Source organism: Galeopterus variegatus, unplaced genomic scaffold (assembly GCF_000696425.1).
Source record: "Galeopterus variegatus unplaced genomic scaffold, G_variegatus-3.0.2 Scaffold2415, whole genome shotgun sequence".
NCBI lineage: Eukaryota > Metazoa > Chordata > Mammalia > Dermoptera > Cynocephalidae > Galeopterus > Galeopterus variegatus.
The window spans coordinates 67,507-81,365 of NW_007728526.1; the positions used below are offsets into that span (position 1 = coordinate 67,507).

The following is a 13,859-nucleotide window of genomic DNA, read 5'->3' on the forward strand; positions in this document are numbered from 1 at the left end:
AATTTGTGTATTTACTCTATAATAAGTTTTCTATTTTCAGGTTGATTTCTGGAAATCTCTGCTTGATTTTGATGTTGGTGGTTATCATTCTTTCTCTTCTAAATGTAGGATTCCTCTAAGCATTTCTTGTAAGGCAAGTTTGGTGGTGATGAATTTCCTTAATTTTTCCTTCTCTGAAAGACATTATTTCTCCCTCATTTCTGAAGGGTAGCTTTGTTGAGTATAGTATTCTTGGCTGGCAGGTTTTTCTTTAAGTACTTCGTACATATATCATCCCATTTTCTCCTGGCCTGTAGGGTTGCTGCTGAGAAGTCTGCTGTTAGTCTAATTGGGATTCCTTTATAAGTGACTTGATGTTTTCCTCTTGCTTGTTTTAGAATTCTTAGAATTCTCTCTTTGCCTTTAACTTTGGATAGTTAGACTACAATGTATCTTAGAGATGACCTATTTGGGTTGAATCCATTTGGGGCCTTTGAGCTTCCCAGATTTGAATATTTGTATCTTTCCTAAGACTAGGGAAGTTTTTAGCTATTATTTCATTAAATAGATTTTCAATATCTTTTTTGTTTTCTTATCTTTCTAGAATGCCCCATAATTTGAATATTAGTTTGTGTAATAGTATCTCATGTGTTTTTCAAGCTTTGTTCATTCTTTTTTATTCTTTTTCTTTTTTGTCTTCCTGTGTTATTTCAAACTTATGTTCAAGATCAGAAATTATTTCTTCTGCTTGATCTAGTCCTTTGTTGAGTCTCTCAGATGTATTTTGTATCTCATTCAATGAATTCTTCAATTCCAAAATTTCTGCTTGATTTTTTTTAATGATATCTATCTCTTGGTTGAATTTCTCATTCAAATTGTGATTTTTTTTTCTGATTTCATTGAACTGTTGTCTGTATTCTCTTGTATCTCAGTGAGTTCCTTTAAGATCATTAATTTGAATTATTTTCTGAGAAGTCAGCATTTTCCAATTTTGGGGGATTGGTTACTGGAGCATTTTTGTTTTGTTTTGTATTGTGGTGTCATGTTACTTTGTTTTTTCATGTTTCTTGTTTCTGTGTGTTGATATCTCTGTATCTGGTGGAACAGTTATCTCTGAGTTTTGTGGGGTGGCTTGTGTAGGGAAAGATTTTCACCTGAAAATGCATCCTAGGGTGTTGATTGGGTACAGTGCAATAGCTTTGATCAGAATGGATACAGTAGTGTAGACTCTGTATAATTTCTTCAGCTTTAATCCACTTTTGCTACGTCTGCGAGTAACCTATGCTTTGGAGGTTTGTGGTGGCAGTAGCACAGCTTTGCTGGGGGAGAGATTGCTGGGTTGGTTCACAGGCCAGATGTATGTACATGCATCCTGTGGGTCAGTTGTCTCAGGAGCTGGCTCACTGGGGATGCAGTTGCTGGATCTATTCTCAGTCTTGATGTGTAGGCATCAGGGCCTCTGAGACTGGTTTGCCAGTGGCAGTGTCACTGTGCTGCTTCTCTGTTCAGGGGTGGGCCTACTAGGGGAATGTCAGCCACGCTCTTTCTTACTTGTATACATGTGTGTGTGATAGCTCAAAGGATTGGGATTGGTCTTCCAGGGGCATGACACCTCAGCTGTTTCTCTCAGCCAGGAGCATCGATGAGCTTTGGCTCAGTCACCTAAGTGCAGGTCTGCTGGTGGCCTTTCTTTTCTACTTCTTGGGGCCTAATGTTAGACTGTGCTCCCCTCAGTGGTTCAAGAGCTAGTCTGCCAAGGGCCGAGCTTCCGAGCTGCTTCTCAGGAAGTTTGTGAAGCCACTAGTCAGAGCTGCAGTAACGGGGCTCCTCCAGCTGCTTCTTGGGTAGTGGGCAATGCCTCTAGGCAGGCCCACAATGAGGAGGTTCATCCAACTGCTTCTTGGACTGTCGGCAAGGCTGGGACTGTTGGCAAGGCCAATTAGGAAGGCGCACATTGCAGGGGCCTGTCTACTTGCTTTCCCAGTGGCGGCCAGAGCTCCTAGGCAGGCCTGCAGTGAGAGGGCTCATCCACCCACTTCTTAGACTGTCGGCAATGTCTGCAGTGAGTAGGCCTGTGCAGCTGCTTCTAGCCTGTGGGCGGGGCAGCGAGGCAGACTTCTAGTGAGGTGGCCCATCCACTTATTTCTGGTGATGTTGGCAAGGCCACTAGGAAGGACTATTCAGGGTGGAACTGCCTGACTGCTTCTCTGGGAGGGCACAGATGAGCTTTATTTCCACTGGCCTGAGGGCATATTCATTAGGGTAGAGACCCGTGACCTGTTTTTCCAGGTTGTGGACTCAGGGGCACACCACTCAGTCAGATGACAGGGCTATGGGTTAGGGAGCAGAATGGGGGTTGGTCTGCCTGACGCAGGTCTGCCTGTCTGATCTCTGGCCAGGGACATAGGGTTACATCTATTCAGCAGGACTAGGGCTGGCTTCCCAGAATGCAGAATCAGAGACACAGCTGCTGTGAACCTAGGCTTCAAGCTGCTGGGATTAGGATATGGTAGGCTCTCCTGTGAGTGCACTGGGATGAGGGCAGAGCCTTAAGGCTGGGGAAGCACCATGGCTACTGGCCCCAGGGCAAGGTGCATTCCCAGCAAGGACTCTGGCTTCAAGATGGCACGGTCCTGCCTCGCCTTGGGTCATGAGGTTTGGGGTTGGGGAGTACATAGTTTGTGCTACTGTTCTAGAGTGTGTGTTCTAAGCCAATCCCCACACTTGGCTCTGGGCTTGTCTTGCCAAAGGATCTGCTGGTCTCTCTGGTGAGGGTGGGGGTTGGTGTGCATCCTTTGCCTACCTTTTGCCAAACAGGAAAATTCTTCTTGCACTGATCCTGGTGTCAGAGATGTGGTGGGTAAAGCCATGTGCCTTTCTCTCCTCTCTATGCCACCATCCTGGGCTTTCATGCTCCACGGAGATCTCACCAGTCTCTGCTGCACTCCTGTACTCTCTCATAGATACTTCTGTCAATATTTAGCTGTCTGCTAATTGTTCTGGTCCTTTCCCGTGGGAGGAATGAGCCCTGGGCACCTGTAGTCTGCCATCTGCATCTTCCTTCCTTTCTGACATCTGCTTCTTTCCTTCATCTTCTCTCTCTGACCCTAACTCTATTTCCTTTCTCTTATAAGGATCCTCATGATTACACTGGGCTTACCAGGATAATTCAGGGCAATCTCCTTATCTCAAGGTCTTTAACTTAGTCACACCTGCAAAATCCCTTTTGCCATGTAAGGAAACATTCACAAGTTCCAGATTAGGGTATCATTGGTGGTCCATTACTCAGCTTCCTATACTTCCTGTGCAAGTTTTTTCTGACCTCATGGGTCAGATTTAGTTTCTCTTTCTCTGGATGCCACAACCATCAGACTATATCTCTAATATGGGGATTTTTCAAGTTACTTTGAAATTTAAGGTTAATCTTTCAACTTTCACTGTTATTTTCTTGGTGGCAAAATTGTGTTTTTTATTTATGCAGTCAGACAGGTCTGAATCTGAACACAGGACTCTCTTTGTTTCCTCCTCTTCAGAGGAGGAGAAGCTGTGTGGCTGGTGAATATGAAAACAGGTGGTAGAGCCAGATGCCTGGTCCAAATCTCTGCTGCACCACCTATCAGTGAGAAGCAGCCCCAATTTCTCGGTTTCTTCATCTGAAACATGGAAATAATTATAGTATGTACTACATACATTTATGTTATTAGTGAATAAATATATTGAAATGGTTTAAAACAGGGACTAGCATGTAATATTCACTCAAAATTGTTAGTATTATTATTTCTCACTTGTGAAGTTAAAAAAGCCACCAAACAATGCCAGGCATGTGGTAAATCACCACTACATTCTAGCTTTTGATTTATCTTTATCATCTATAGTAAACACAACAGGCTAAAGAAGTTAAACAGAGTGAAGGAAATGCTGTGTTTCAAAGGTAGGAATTTAGTGAAATGGACTCAACTTTATACTAATAATCTGACCTATTTCAGGTTCTTTTATTCTCAGGCTCAGTATGGTCACCAGGTTAAAGATATGAAAGGTCAGTATAGTGACAGCGGATAGATTTTATTAATTTTGGCAAATGATGAGATATTATGATGAGATAAAAATATTAATAACTGCAGGCTTTTAAATATTACAAAGTATTTTCAAATATGTTATCTCCTGGGGCCTTGATGTCAACTCCAGACTGTATCTAGCAATCTAATGGCTATTTGATTATTTGGGCTTCCCACATTGTCATCATCCTTGTCACATAACAGCACTTTAGTCTTTTGTATCTTAGGATCTTCAAGTGTTACTCATTTGTTCCCAAGGCAAATTGAGCTATTCTACTCAAAAGATTACAGTAAATAGAATAGAAACTTGTGGAATCATCTTCCTCTCTCATAAATGAAGCAACAGTGAAGTGGCACAGCATCTCAGCTGTTCCAAGTTCCTCAAATAAGTTTTACTTTTGCAAAACGAACCCTCTAACTTCCTGTATTCTGTGAGCTGTGTTGTGAGCAACATGACTGGCAGCCACATTTGTTGTAATTTTTTAAACATGTGGAAAAAAAGCAAGATATCGACCATGTATTACCTTAACCAAGATGCCAAATTATCTAACTTGTTTCTCCAGGCAAGCAGCCCAACAACAGGGACAGCTCCCAGAAGCCAGTCCAGGTTGTCTGTGTGTCCATCCACTCAGGACATCTGCAGGTAAGTGCTGAGCAAATGATCTTATTCAATATTTTTTAGACCAGTGTTTTGTATTCTTGTTTTTTATTCTGGAATGTGTGGCTCTTGCTTCTGCCTTGCATTGTCCATGGACAATTTATACTGGCTTTTTTTTTTTTCCTTTAGTTCATTTTCTTCGGTTGATCTTTACTTACCAAATTCTGGTCCATGCTATCATTTTCATCGTTCTCTCTTTCTCTCTGCTTTCCCATGGCTTTCCTCTCCATTTCCATTTCCCATCCTTTACCTGCTGCTCTGTCTAGATCTGCCATCTTGCATGACATGTCAGAAGATGCATTTGAGCACTGCACCCCTGTCATAGTGCTGAGCCCTGCTAGGAAGGAGTCTGGTAAGAAACCAGTAAAACAGAGGCCTAGGAGGAGGAGAAGGGCCTCTGCGAGATACGAGCAGGCAGAAGAACAGGTCAAAGGGAGAAGAAATGATTTTCATCTCCAAATCTCAAGCCCCAGATGGAAGGAGCTTTACACAGATTCTTCAGATTCATCTTCCACAGATGAAAATCACTGGATTCAGGCAAAAAGAAGAGCTCAGGTTAAATTCAGACTGTCAAAAAGAAGAAAGAGAAACAATAATAAGCCATGTGGAAACATGGATGGGTCTTCCACGCCTAAGGGAACTGAGCTTGTCGATTTGAGATCCAAAGGTATAAAGCAGCAAGAGCTGATGGAATGTGAGAGTTGCTCTTTAAATCTACGCAAAGGAAAAGGCACAAGGTACCGAGAATGCGGTCTTGCCCAGCCTAGAGGACCGTTGGAGATTAAGAAATCCTCGAGCAGCTATGAGGAGAGCAAAGGTAGATATCATCACAGAGATCCTCAGCTCTTGCACAGTCTTAGGCAAAATGAAACAATCAAGAAAAGATTTCCAGAAGCCGATTCCAGCACTGAAATACTGGCAGTTACAAAAAACAGCAAGTCCATGGATGATGCAGGGCTCCAGGGGAATAATTCTGTTCAGAAGCCTCCAGCCACCTGTGAGGATGGGTCTGATAATTTAGAAGTATGCAGGTCAGTCACTATTTATAGTGAAAGGCTTGATGTCATCCAAGTATATTTCTTGCTGCGAGTTACGTGTGTATTTGATAACTACCCTCAAAACCTAACATGTATTCATACTGTCATTTTTCTCGTTGAATATATAGTGATAAAATGAGAAAAGGGGAGTATGACAAGAATAATGCAGAAGTATTTATGGGTTTGAAAGCTGTTACAGAATAGAATTAGATTTTCGCTTCTCTTTCTTTTAACTGAATAATCATTTGTGCTAGTAAAGGGACCGACAAACCTGTTGAGTCTTGTACCCATTCTAGTTAAGACAGTAATAGTGGAGGAAGTGTGAGAGTGTATGAAACTTTGGACTGTTCAATGCAAATCTGGTGAACTGCTAACACGCTGGCAGAAAGCTATGCAAGGCCTGGGTTTTTTAGGGTCATATTTTTTGTATCAGAAACATCTCCTCTGCAGTTAGCTTTAATTTGTACTCCAATTGTCTGACTCAGCAGGGTAATTCAAGACTTAACGGACACAGAAACATGGCATGGATATATCAGTGGAGCTGCTGGAGACTTTAGGGAAGGAGACCACATTAATTTTAGTTTTAATCATATACTAAAAGGTTTCAACATGTACACATTTCATAGCAACGTGGCTGCTTTCTTGCACTTTTGACCCAATGGCATATATTTTCAAAATAACAATGTTAAAAAGAATTATAGTAATATCCATGCATAAATGAATCAATTTTAAACAAAACAAATATTTTTAAATTTTCATATTATACCCAAGCATTTAAGCAATTCAAATTCTGTCTGGGAGCAAGTGAAGATTTTTGTTGCACAATGCTTGGTTGTTTCGTTTTATTTTTTTTATTATTATTATTTTTTTTATTTTATCAATATACAATGTAGTTAGTTATTGTGTCCCATCACCGAAACCTCCCTCCCTCCTCCCTCTCGCCCCTCCCACCCAGGTGTGTCCCCTCCATTTTCTTGTTGTAAGAACTTAAAAAAAAAAAAGTTGTGGTTGTTATATCTTCCTCCCCACCCCACCCCCCGGTTTTTGTTGTTGTTGTTGTTGTTTTATTCTAGTCATTAAAAGTACTATAGAGCATAAGATTTGTATAGTCTCTGACATCTTAGAGTTTATAGTCTAATGGGGAACACAGACACAAAACAAATTAATTAACAGTTAATATATAAAAACAATCATGGTATGAGAGCACATAACGAGTAAGCTTAACCTATTCTGGGAGATCACAGAAGAACTCTCTTAAGGAAGTGCCAAGCAGACTGAATCTCTAAGCATGACAGGAATTGATCAAGGAAAGAAATGGGGAAGACATCTGAGCAGAGCGTGCCACTAGCACAAAGTCAGGAGGAGGGAAGGAGCTTGGCAATCTGGGGAACCGAAAGGCTGCTATTGTGACCAGGGTGTGGTTAGTGAGAGGTGGGTGGTGGAGATTAGGATGGAGAGGTAGAGAGGGCTAGGTCACACATAGCCATGTAATGCCAAGATATTTAAAGAGGGTTTAAAGGGGAAGGACAACATTTGATTTATATGTCAATATAAGTTTCTCATAATCTTGAATATGATTTATGTGTGGCTTTGCTGAAAAGCTGCGAGATGGGCTAAAACACTTTTTCTGGTCTAGACTAAGAACATCCCACTTGAACCATCTGTTGTCATTCCCCAAAACAACTTCCAACATAATTTAATGAAAGATAGTCAGAGAAGGTAGTTGTAGGCTTAATGATAATTGGAGAAAAAAATAATGCTTGCAATTAAAGTCTTAGTGAATGGTTTTCCTAACTTAAAAGCACTGCTCTGGATATTTAACTTAAATTTATATTAATGAAAGTGCAATTGATGGGCTTACAGGTATTATTTCCTGCTGTAGGTTATCATTGAAATATACCAAATAAGCAAATGCTATGGGAGGCATAATACACCAGATGCTGAGGATAAAAAGTGGCAAGAGACTTGATTCTTCCCTTAAGTGGCCTGTTACCTAAGTGGTAGAGATTGAACACACCTGAAAAGACAAAAGTTTAAGATGGTACAAGGTAAATGTAAGAAGAAAGATACTTCTGAATTTGAAGAAAGAAAAATTGCTGAGATCAGGGATGATCCAGAAACTTAAGAAGAGGTGGGACTGGGGCTGAGAAAAGTAGAATTCAGATTAGCAGAGATGCATGAATGACGTTCCAGACACTCAAGGCAGGGGAAATACCATTAGCCCAGACAGGGATGAAGGGCAGACACTGCATTTAAGAACTTCATGTGAACTTGTGTGATTAGATTCAAAGGTTTACATAAATTGATAACAACTAAAAACAATTTTAAGAAAAGACATTTTTGAAGAAAACATATATATCATTCCAAGTTGTTTATTCTGCAAATCTGTATTTTCAAACTGCCTCAAAGGATCTCCTGAGTTCCAGGAAGGCTGCCTCAAAAGCCCAGGGCAGGTCCAGGGGATTTTGCTCCCTTCAGTGCATCTTCAACCAGAGAATCTTCATGATTATCTCTTTTACATAGTGGGACTCTACGTAATATTTCTTTAAGAAAAGAAAGGGTCCACTGCAAAAATAATACAGAAAAGACTCTGCTAAATAAAATAGGCTTGATGAAGCATCACATATATGATGGTACTTTGAAAAGTTCGTGGAAAGACTTGTGTTATCTTTTAATTCTGTTTTCCACAAACGTTTTTAAGTACCCTCTTACAGAGTAGTTATCAGTGTCCCAGAGGGTATACTGAGAAAGGAACCTACACTTAGGAGAAGCTGTGGTTGATATATCCTACTGTGAGTTAAATGGATACAAACATGCCAATAGGTAATGAAAGGAAAGAGCAAAATAGTATATTGGCATTCCACCAGGTGAGGAGGAACAATCTCAGTGCTTGGATTTGGTGAGAACATAAGACAGAGGGGTCAAGGATTGCTTCAAATCTTGGAACTTGGGCCGAGCCCGTGGCACACTCGGGAGAGTGTGGCGCTGGGGGCGCAGCAGTGCTCCCGCTGCGGGTTCGGATCCTATATAGGGATGGACGGTGCGCTCACAGCACTCACTGGCTGAGCGCGGTGCGGCCGGTCTCAAGAAGGACAAAAAAAAATTAAAAAAAAAAAAAAATCTTGGAACTTGGAAGACAGTAAATGCTGATGTTATTAAAAAAAGGCAGAAGAGGTCAGAAACAAGTTGGTTTGGGAAATGCAAGATGGGTTCAATTACAGGCAGGCTGTTTGTGGTTATGATAACATCCCAGGGTCAGAGCTATCCAGCAGACAATATGAGACATGCTATTGAAATGCAGGAAAGCAGTCAAGCTACGTATGTATAATTTTTCAATCATTTTAGTGAACTATACACAGCCCAGCACTACACAATTGCACATGCACAATTGTTGTTAACATATTGCATTAGCACAGGGAAATAGCACGTAAGATATTAAACATGAAAAATCTTCTCAAGGGAAAGGAGGACATAAAGATTTGGATATCATTCTAAGAGAAGTGACTATGATGCCTGAAAAGTGAAATAAACTTCTTCAAGAGACCATATGTAGGAGAAAATCCTCCAAAGGGGTACAGCCTGTGCACCAGGGTCCCCTTGGTAGGAAGAAAGATGACCCCCGAGAGAAGCAGCAATTGCCTGTGAACTTGCACTCCTGCTGCTTCAAACATGCAGAGGCAGGGCCAGTCTCAGCCGCAGCCACAAAGCAGAAGAAGCTCCTAAGCCCTTCCTCCTTTTCTGTTCCTGGCAATCAGTCCCTGCATGGACGTTTTACACTCTTCCCCACTCTCATGACAGCCTTATTCAGAGAAAGTGTCTCTACTGGCCCACTACAACTTACAGGAAATTTCAGTCACCATGCTATTATACCCATGGTTATGTACAGTGGGAAAGCATTTGCCTTTTTTATAGAAAAATTACATTTAAAAAAAACATGAATCAGATTATGTCAGCCCATCAATGAAACTTTTCAATGACCTCTAAATTGCCTTCAATAGAAAATGTAAAATCTTTAATATGATTTATAGGTCCCTGTACGATCTCTCTATCAGATCTGCCTCTCTGGCTTCAAAACCCATCATTAACCATGACCTTTTCAAACTGACCTTTTTCTAATTCACTGAAAGTGTCCAGCCTATTTCTTTCAGGGCCTAGAATAGCTCTACATTGTCTCTCCTGCCCTTTCCCAGACTATTTCCCAGTCATTCTTTCTTGGTTTAAAGGTCACTTCTTAGGGTCACCTTCCTGAACTCCTACGCAACACTCAGGCCCTGTGGTAGTCACATCCATAGCATAACTTTTAATTGCTAAAAATGGGCATTTTCTTTTTATTAACTGTGTCAGATTTGTTCACTGCTGTATCCAAAGCACCTGGAACAATGGCTGGAAGGTAGTACATGCCCAGCAAGTACTGTTTGAATGAATAACTTTAGGGAAAATGTATTTTTCTAAGGGACTAGTTCTTCCTACTTGAAATCATAGCACTACATGTTGGATTGCCTCTCCTGCAGCAAGTACTGTTTGAATGAATAACTTTAGGGAAAATGTATTTTTCTAAGGGACTAGTTCTTACTACTTGAAATCATAGCACTACATGTTGGATTGCCTCTCCTGTTGTGGAACCAACATATAAAAAATGCCCTACACCAGTGGTTCTAAAACCTTAATGGATGTCAGCATCAACTGGAGGACTTAAAATACAGACCAGTGGACCCATCCCTAGAGTTTCTGATTCCCTTACTCTGGAATTAGGCCTGTGAATTTGTATTCCTAAAATGTTCCCTGGTGATGCAGAGGCTTCTGATGAAGAGACCACACTTTGACAACTGCTGTTCTATGCCACAAATTCTCCCCGTGCCATAGGTGGGAAGAGAAAGGAGAAAAAGGAATTGAAAGGATGAGTTTGGGAAGCCAAATTATGGTTGTTCTTAGTATTCTACTACATTCTCTTGAAGGCTGACACAGAGCATAACTAGGTTATTTTCCTATATCTCACACTGTCATACCAGTATAGTGTGGGTCATGTCACTAAAATCACAGGCTGACAAAGTCCTAACTTTATCAGGAACTCGGATAATCATGGTTTGGCTATTGCTTCCATTCAGACCCACTTCCTCATCCCAACTACCCCCATTTCTATCAGTGAATTCACAAATCCCCTGAATTTTCAGGTTTTGACTCTTGTTCCTTCTACAGCAGATGTGTCCAGTTTCCAACAAAGCACTGTCATTTCTTCCTCCAGATGTCGCATCTGGCCTGTGCCTTTTTTCTCATTCCTACTGTTCCATAATGGTCCTTCTCTACGCTCTCCATCTCCCACATTTTTTAGCCTACTACTTGTTTTGGTCAGGACTTTTCTACGATGTTAAAATCAACAGAAACTAATTCACATGAGCTCATGTGAGAAAGGGATATATTAACCACAGAAATTGTAAAATACAGATGGCTTGGAGGACTCCAGAAACTCAATGTGGGTCTCTCACTCTCTCTCTCTTTTTCTGAGGTTTGTCATTTTCTCAAACTGCAGACAAGTTTTCTCTGTACAGAAGAGGGAAAAGAGAGTGTGAGCAGAGGCAGCTTCAGGCTTTCATTTTGCCAGCAGTGGCCTAACAGAAAAGAGAAATGTTCTCTTCAAGCACTTATACATGAAGTCCCAGGCAAGGAATATAATTAGCCTGTCTTAGGTCACATGACCACGCTTGGGTCAAGCACTGTCACCAGGGGCATGGGGCATTATGCTTGCACCTTGAGTGAGAAGGCCGGATAAAAAATAGGGCTGTTGACAACCCCTCGAGAATCTTATGAATTGGGGAAAGGATATTTCAACAGAAAAAAAAAAAAAAATCAGCATCAGTATTAGAGGTGAAAAAAGAATTATTAGTAGGAAATTTTTTTCAAAAAGTGCTCAATGACACTACCATCGATACAGTTCTCCCCCTCCTAAATGTCTTTCTCTTCCTCTCCAAATGCTCATGTTTAGGCATGCTTCAACATTCACCTCATTTTTATCCTCCTCTATGAAGCTTTTACTAAGCTATTCTGGTCCACAGTGATCTTTTCTTTTTTGGAATTCCCATAACCCTGCTAGTCAATATCAGAGATCTACTATTCAATTATTTTCTAGTTTCATATATTCTCTTTTCCCTATAGAATAAGTTCCTTGAAGATAGGAGTCATGGATCACACCTGTCTTGTGCCATTCACAATACTCAGAACAATTCTGGCATTGCTCAAACCAGAACTTTTGGCATGGCTTCATAATTAGTGAATGCTGAGAAAGGAGACTTGCAAAAACTAAGAGGACAACAATAATGAGAATTGGGTGTTACAGGGTAAAACAAATTACAAATACTGAATTCTATTAATCATGTCTTTAAAAGAAGAGTACAAAGGTAAATGATAATTCCTAGGAATGTTCTAACTCTAGCTTGGGTTAGATGTGATTTGAAGATATACGTTATAATACTATGTTATAACTTTATATATATATATATATATATATGTTATACATATTCTCATTTTTTATTAAGAAAGATTTTTGAGGAGAAAGTGGAAGAGAAACTAGTAAAAAATAATCTGTATTTTTACTTATTTCATGCTTGTAAGTTGCAATAACACTAAACTGGTGTGGGAAAATGGACAGAGAAAATTTCCTAAAGCTCACAATGTTTATAACAGATTACTTTTCAAGAGCAAAAAGATCATGCTTTTTGACAAAGCACTAGCATTTGTAAGACTGATTTAGATAACTCTGGGAAAATAGATCTGATATTCTAAGAGAATTGTGCTGAAAATGGACCTTTCTATCCCATCATCATATCTGTACAGTCATCCATTTCTATATAGGACAACTATTTATTGATAATTTTCTCTGTGTCAAGGCAATGTCCTTGAAGCTGGAAATACAGTGGAAAAAAACAAAACTGGCCCCATTTCTTATAAACTTACATTTCAATTAGTTAGACAAAAATAACAGGCAAAAGTAAACAAACAAACAAAACAAATCTACGAATGTAGCTAAAGGGAGTACATTGCATCTAGGAAAACAAAGTAGGTTTCCTTGAGGAAGCAATAGCTAGGGAGAAATCCAAAGGAGAAACAGGAGTAAGTGAAACAAAAAAAGCATATTTCTCCCTGTGTAATGGACATGCAAAAAGGGTTACTCAAAGCACCGTGAATGCATTGAGAAGCCCAAAGTGTCTGTATCCCAGAGCAAAATGGATAGATAGGGCAACCATTCAAAGGTAGCTTCTGTCTTTTATTGTAAAGACAAGGAAGTTACACAAGAAAATTCAGTTGATTCAATCATTACAAAAGGACACAAGGACATGGGCAGTGTTACAAAAGTTATCTATGGCTAAGTATAGTTTAACTATGGAAACTAGTAACGTCAGTAAAATAAACAAAGTGAGATTCCAAAGTACAATTAATGAAAAGCTAAGTTAGTGAAACTGGCTCATTATCTAAAGGATAACCTCTCCTTAAGCAAAAGTTACATTCTTATGAAAAAACCTAAATACAATTACATGTAAAGTTTCCCCAAACAGATAGCTTGCAGCTAGCAGACATTTTTATCACATCTTTTCCTTCAGCAATTCTTAAAATCTCTTAACAGTATTGGTATGACAACCACCCGTTATCTCTAAAATTATTAAAGTATACAATCCCATACCTAAACAGTGATTAGAGTTGATTAGATGGGCTTTTGCCCTATACATGCATTTACCTAAGAACTCTATTCTAAAATCAAATGAGAATCAAGATTTCTAACCCTCCACAAAAAAGGATGTGGGATATATGAACCCCTAGAGATAAGTAAAATGTGGTTAAGTGGATTTCAGTGTGGTCTAGTAGGGAGCCAGCAAAGGAGTGGGGGGTGTGGGGTGGGTAACATCATTATCATGGAGTTTCTTATCAACCATAGTTAGGAATATGGACTTTCTTCTAATGACAAGGGGAAATTTTGTGCAAGCTTTTATGCAAAAGGATGACATTATCAGTTTTGTGTTTTGGAAGATCACTCAGGCTGCAGTGGGAAAATAGATTGATGGAGGCAAGACTGAAGCCAAAGAAAACCAATTAGAAAGTCATGACTGGGGCCGGCCCAGTGGCGCACTGCTACAGTGCACC

The 13,859-nt window shown here is 40.1% G+C and overlaps 1 protein-coding gene across 1 annotated transcript in view; it reads left to right on the plus strand.

The window, feature by feature from the left end:
- The first annotated feature begins 4,486 nt into the window (after nt 1-4,486).
- MARCH1 (membrane-associated ring finger (C3HC4) 1, E3 ubiquitin protein ligase) overlaps nt 4,487-13,859 on the plus strand; it is an 88,982-nt gene continuing 79,609 nt past the window's right edge. Inside the window, exon 1 of the mRNA XM_008581633.1 lies at nt 4,487-4,677. Within this exon, the coding sequence (XP_008579855.1) occupies nt 4,487-4,677 (191 nt within the window). The remainder of the gene's footprint in view (nt 4,678-13,859) is intronic.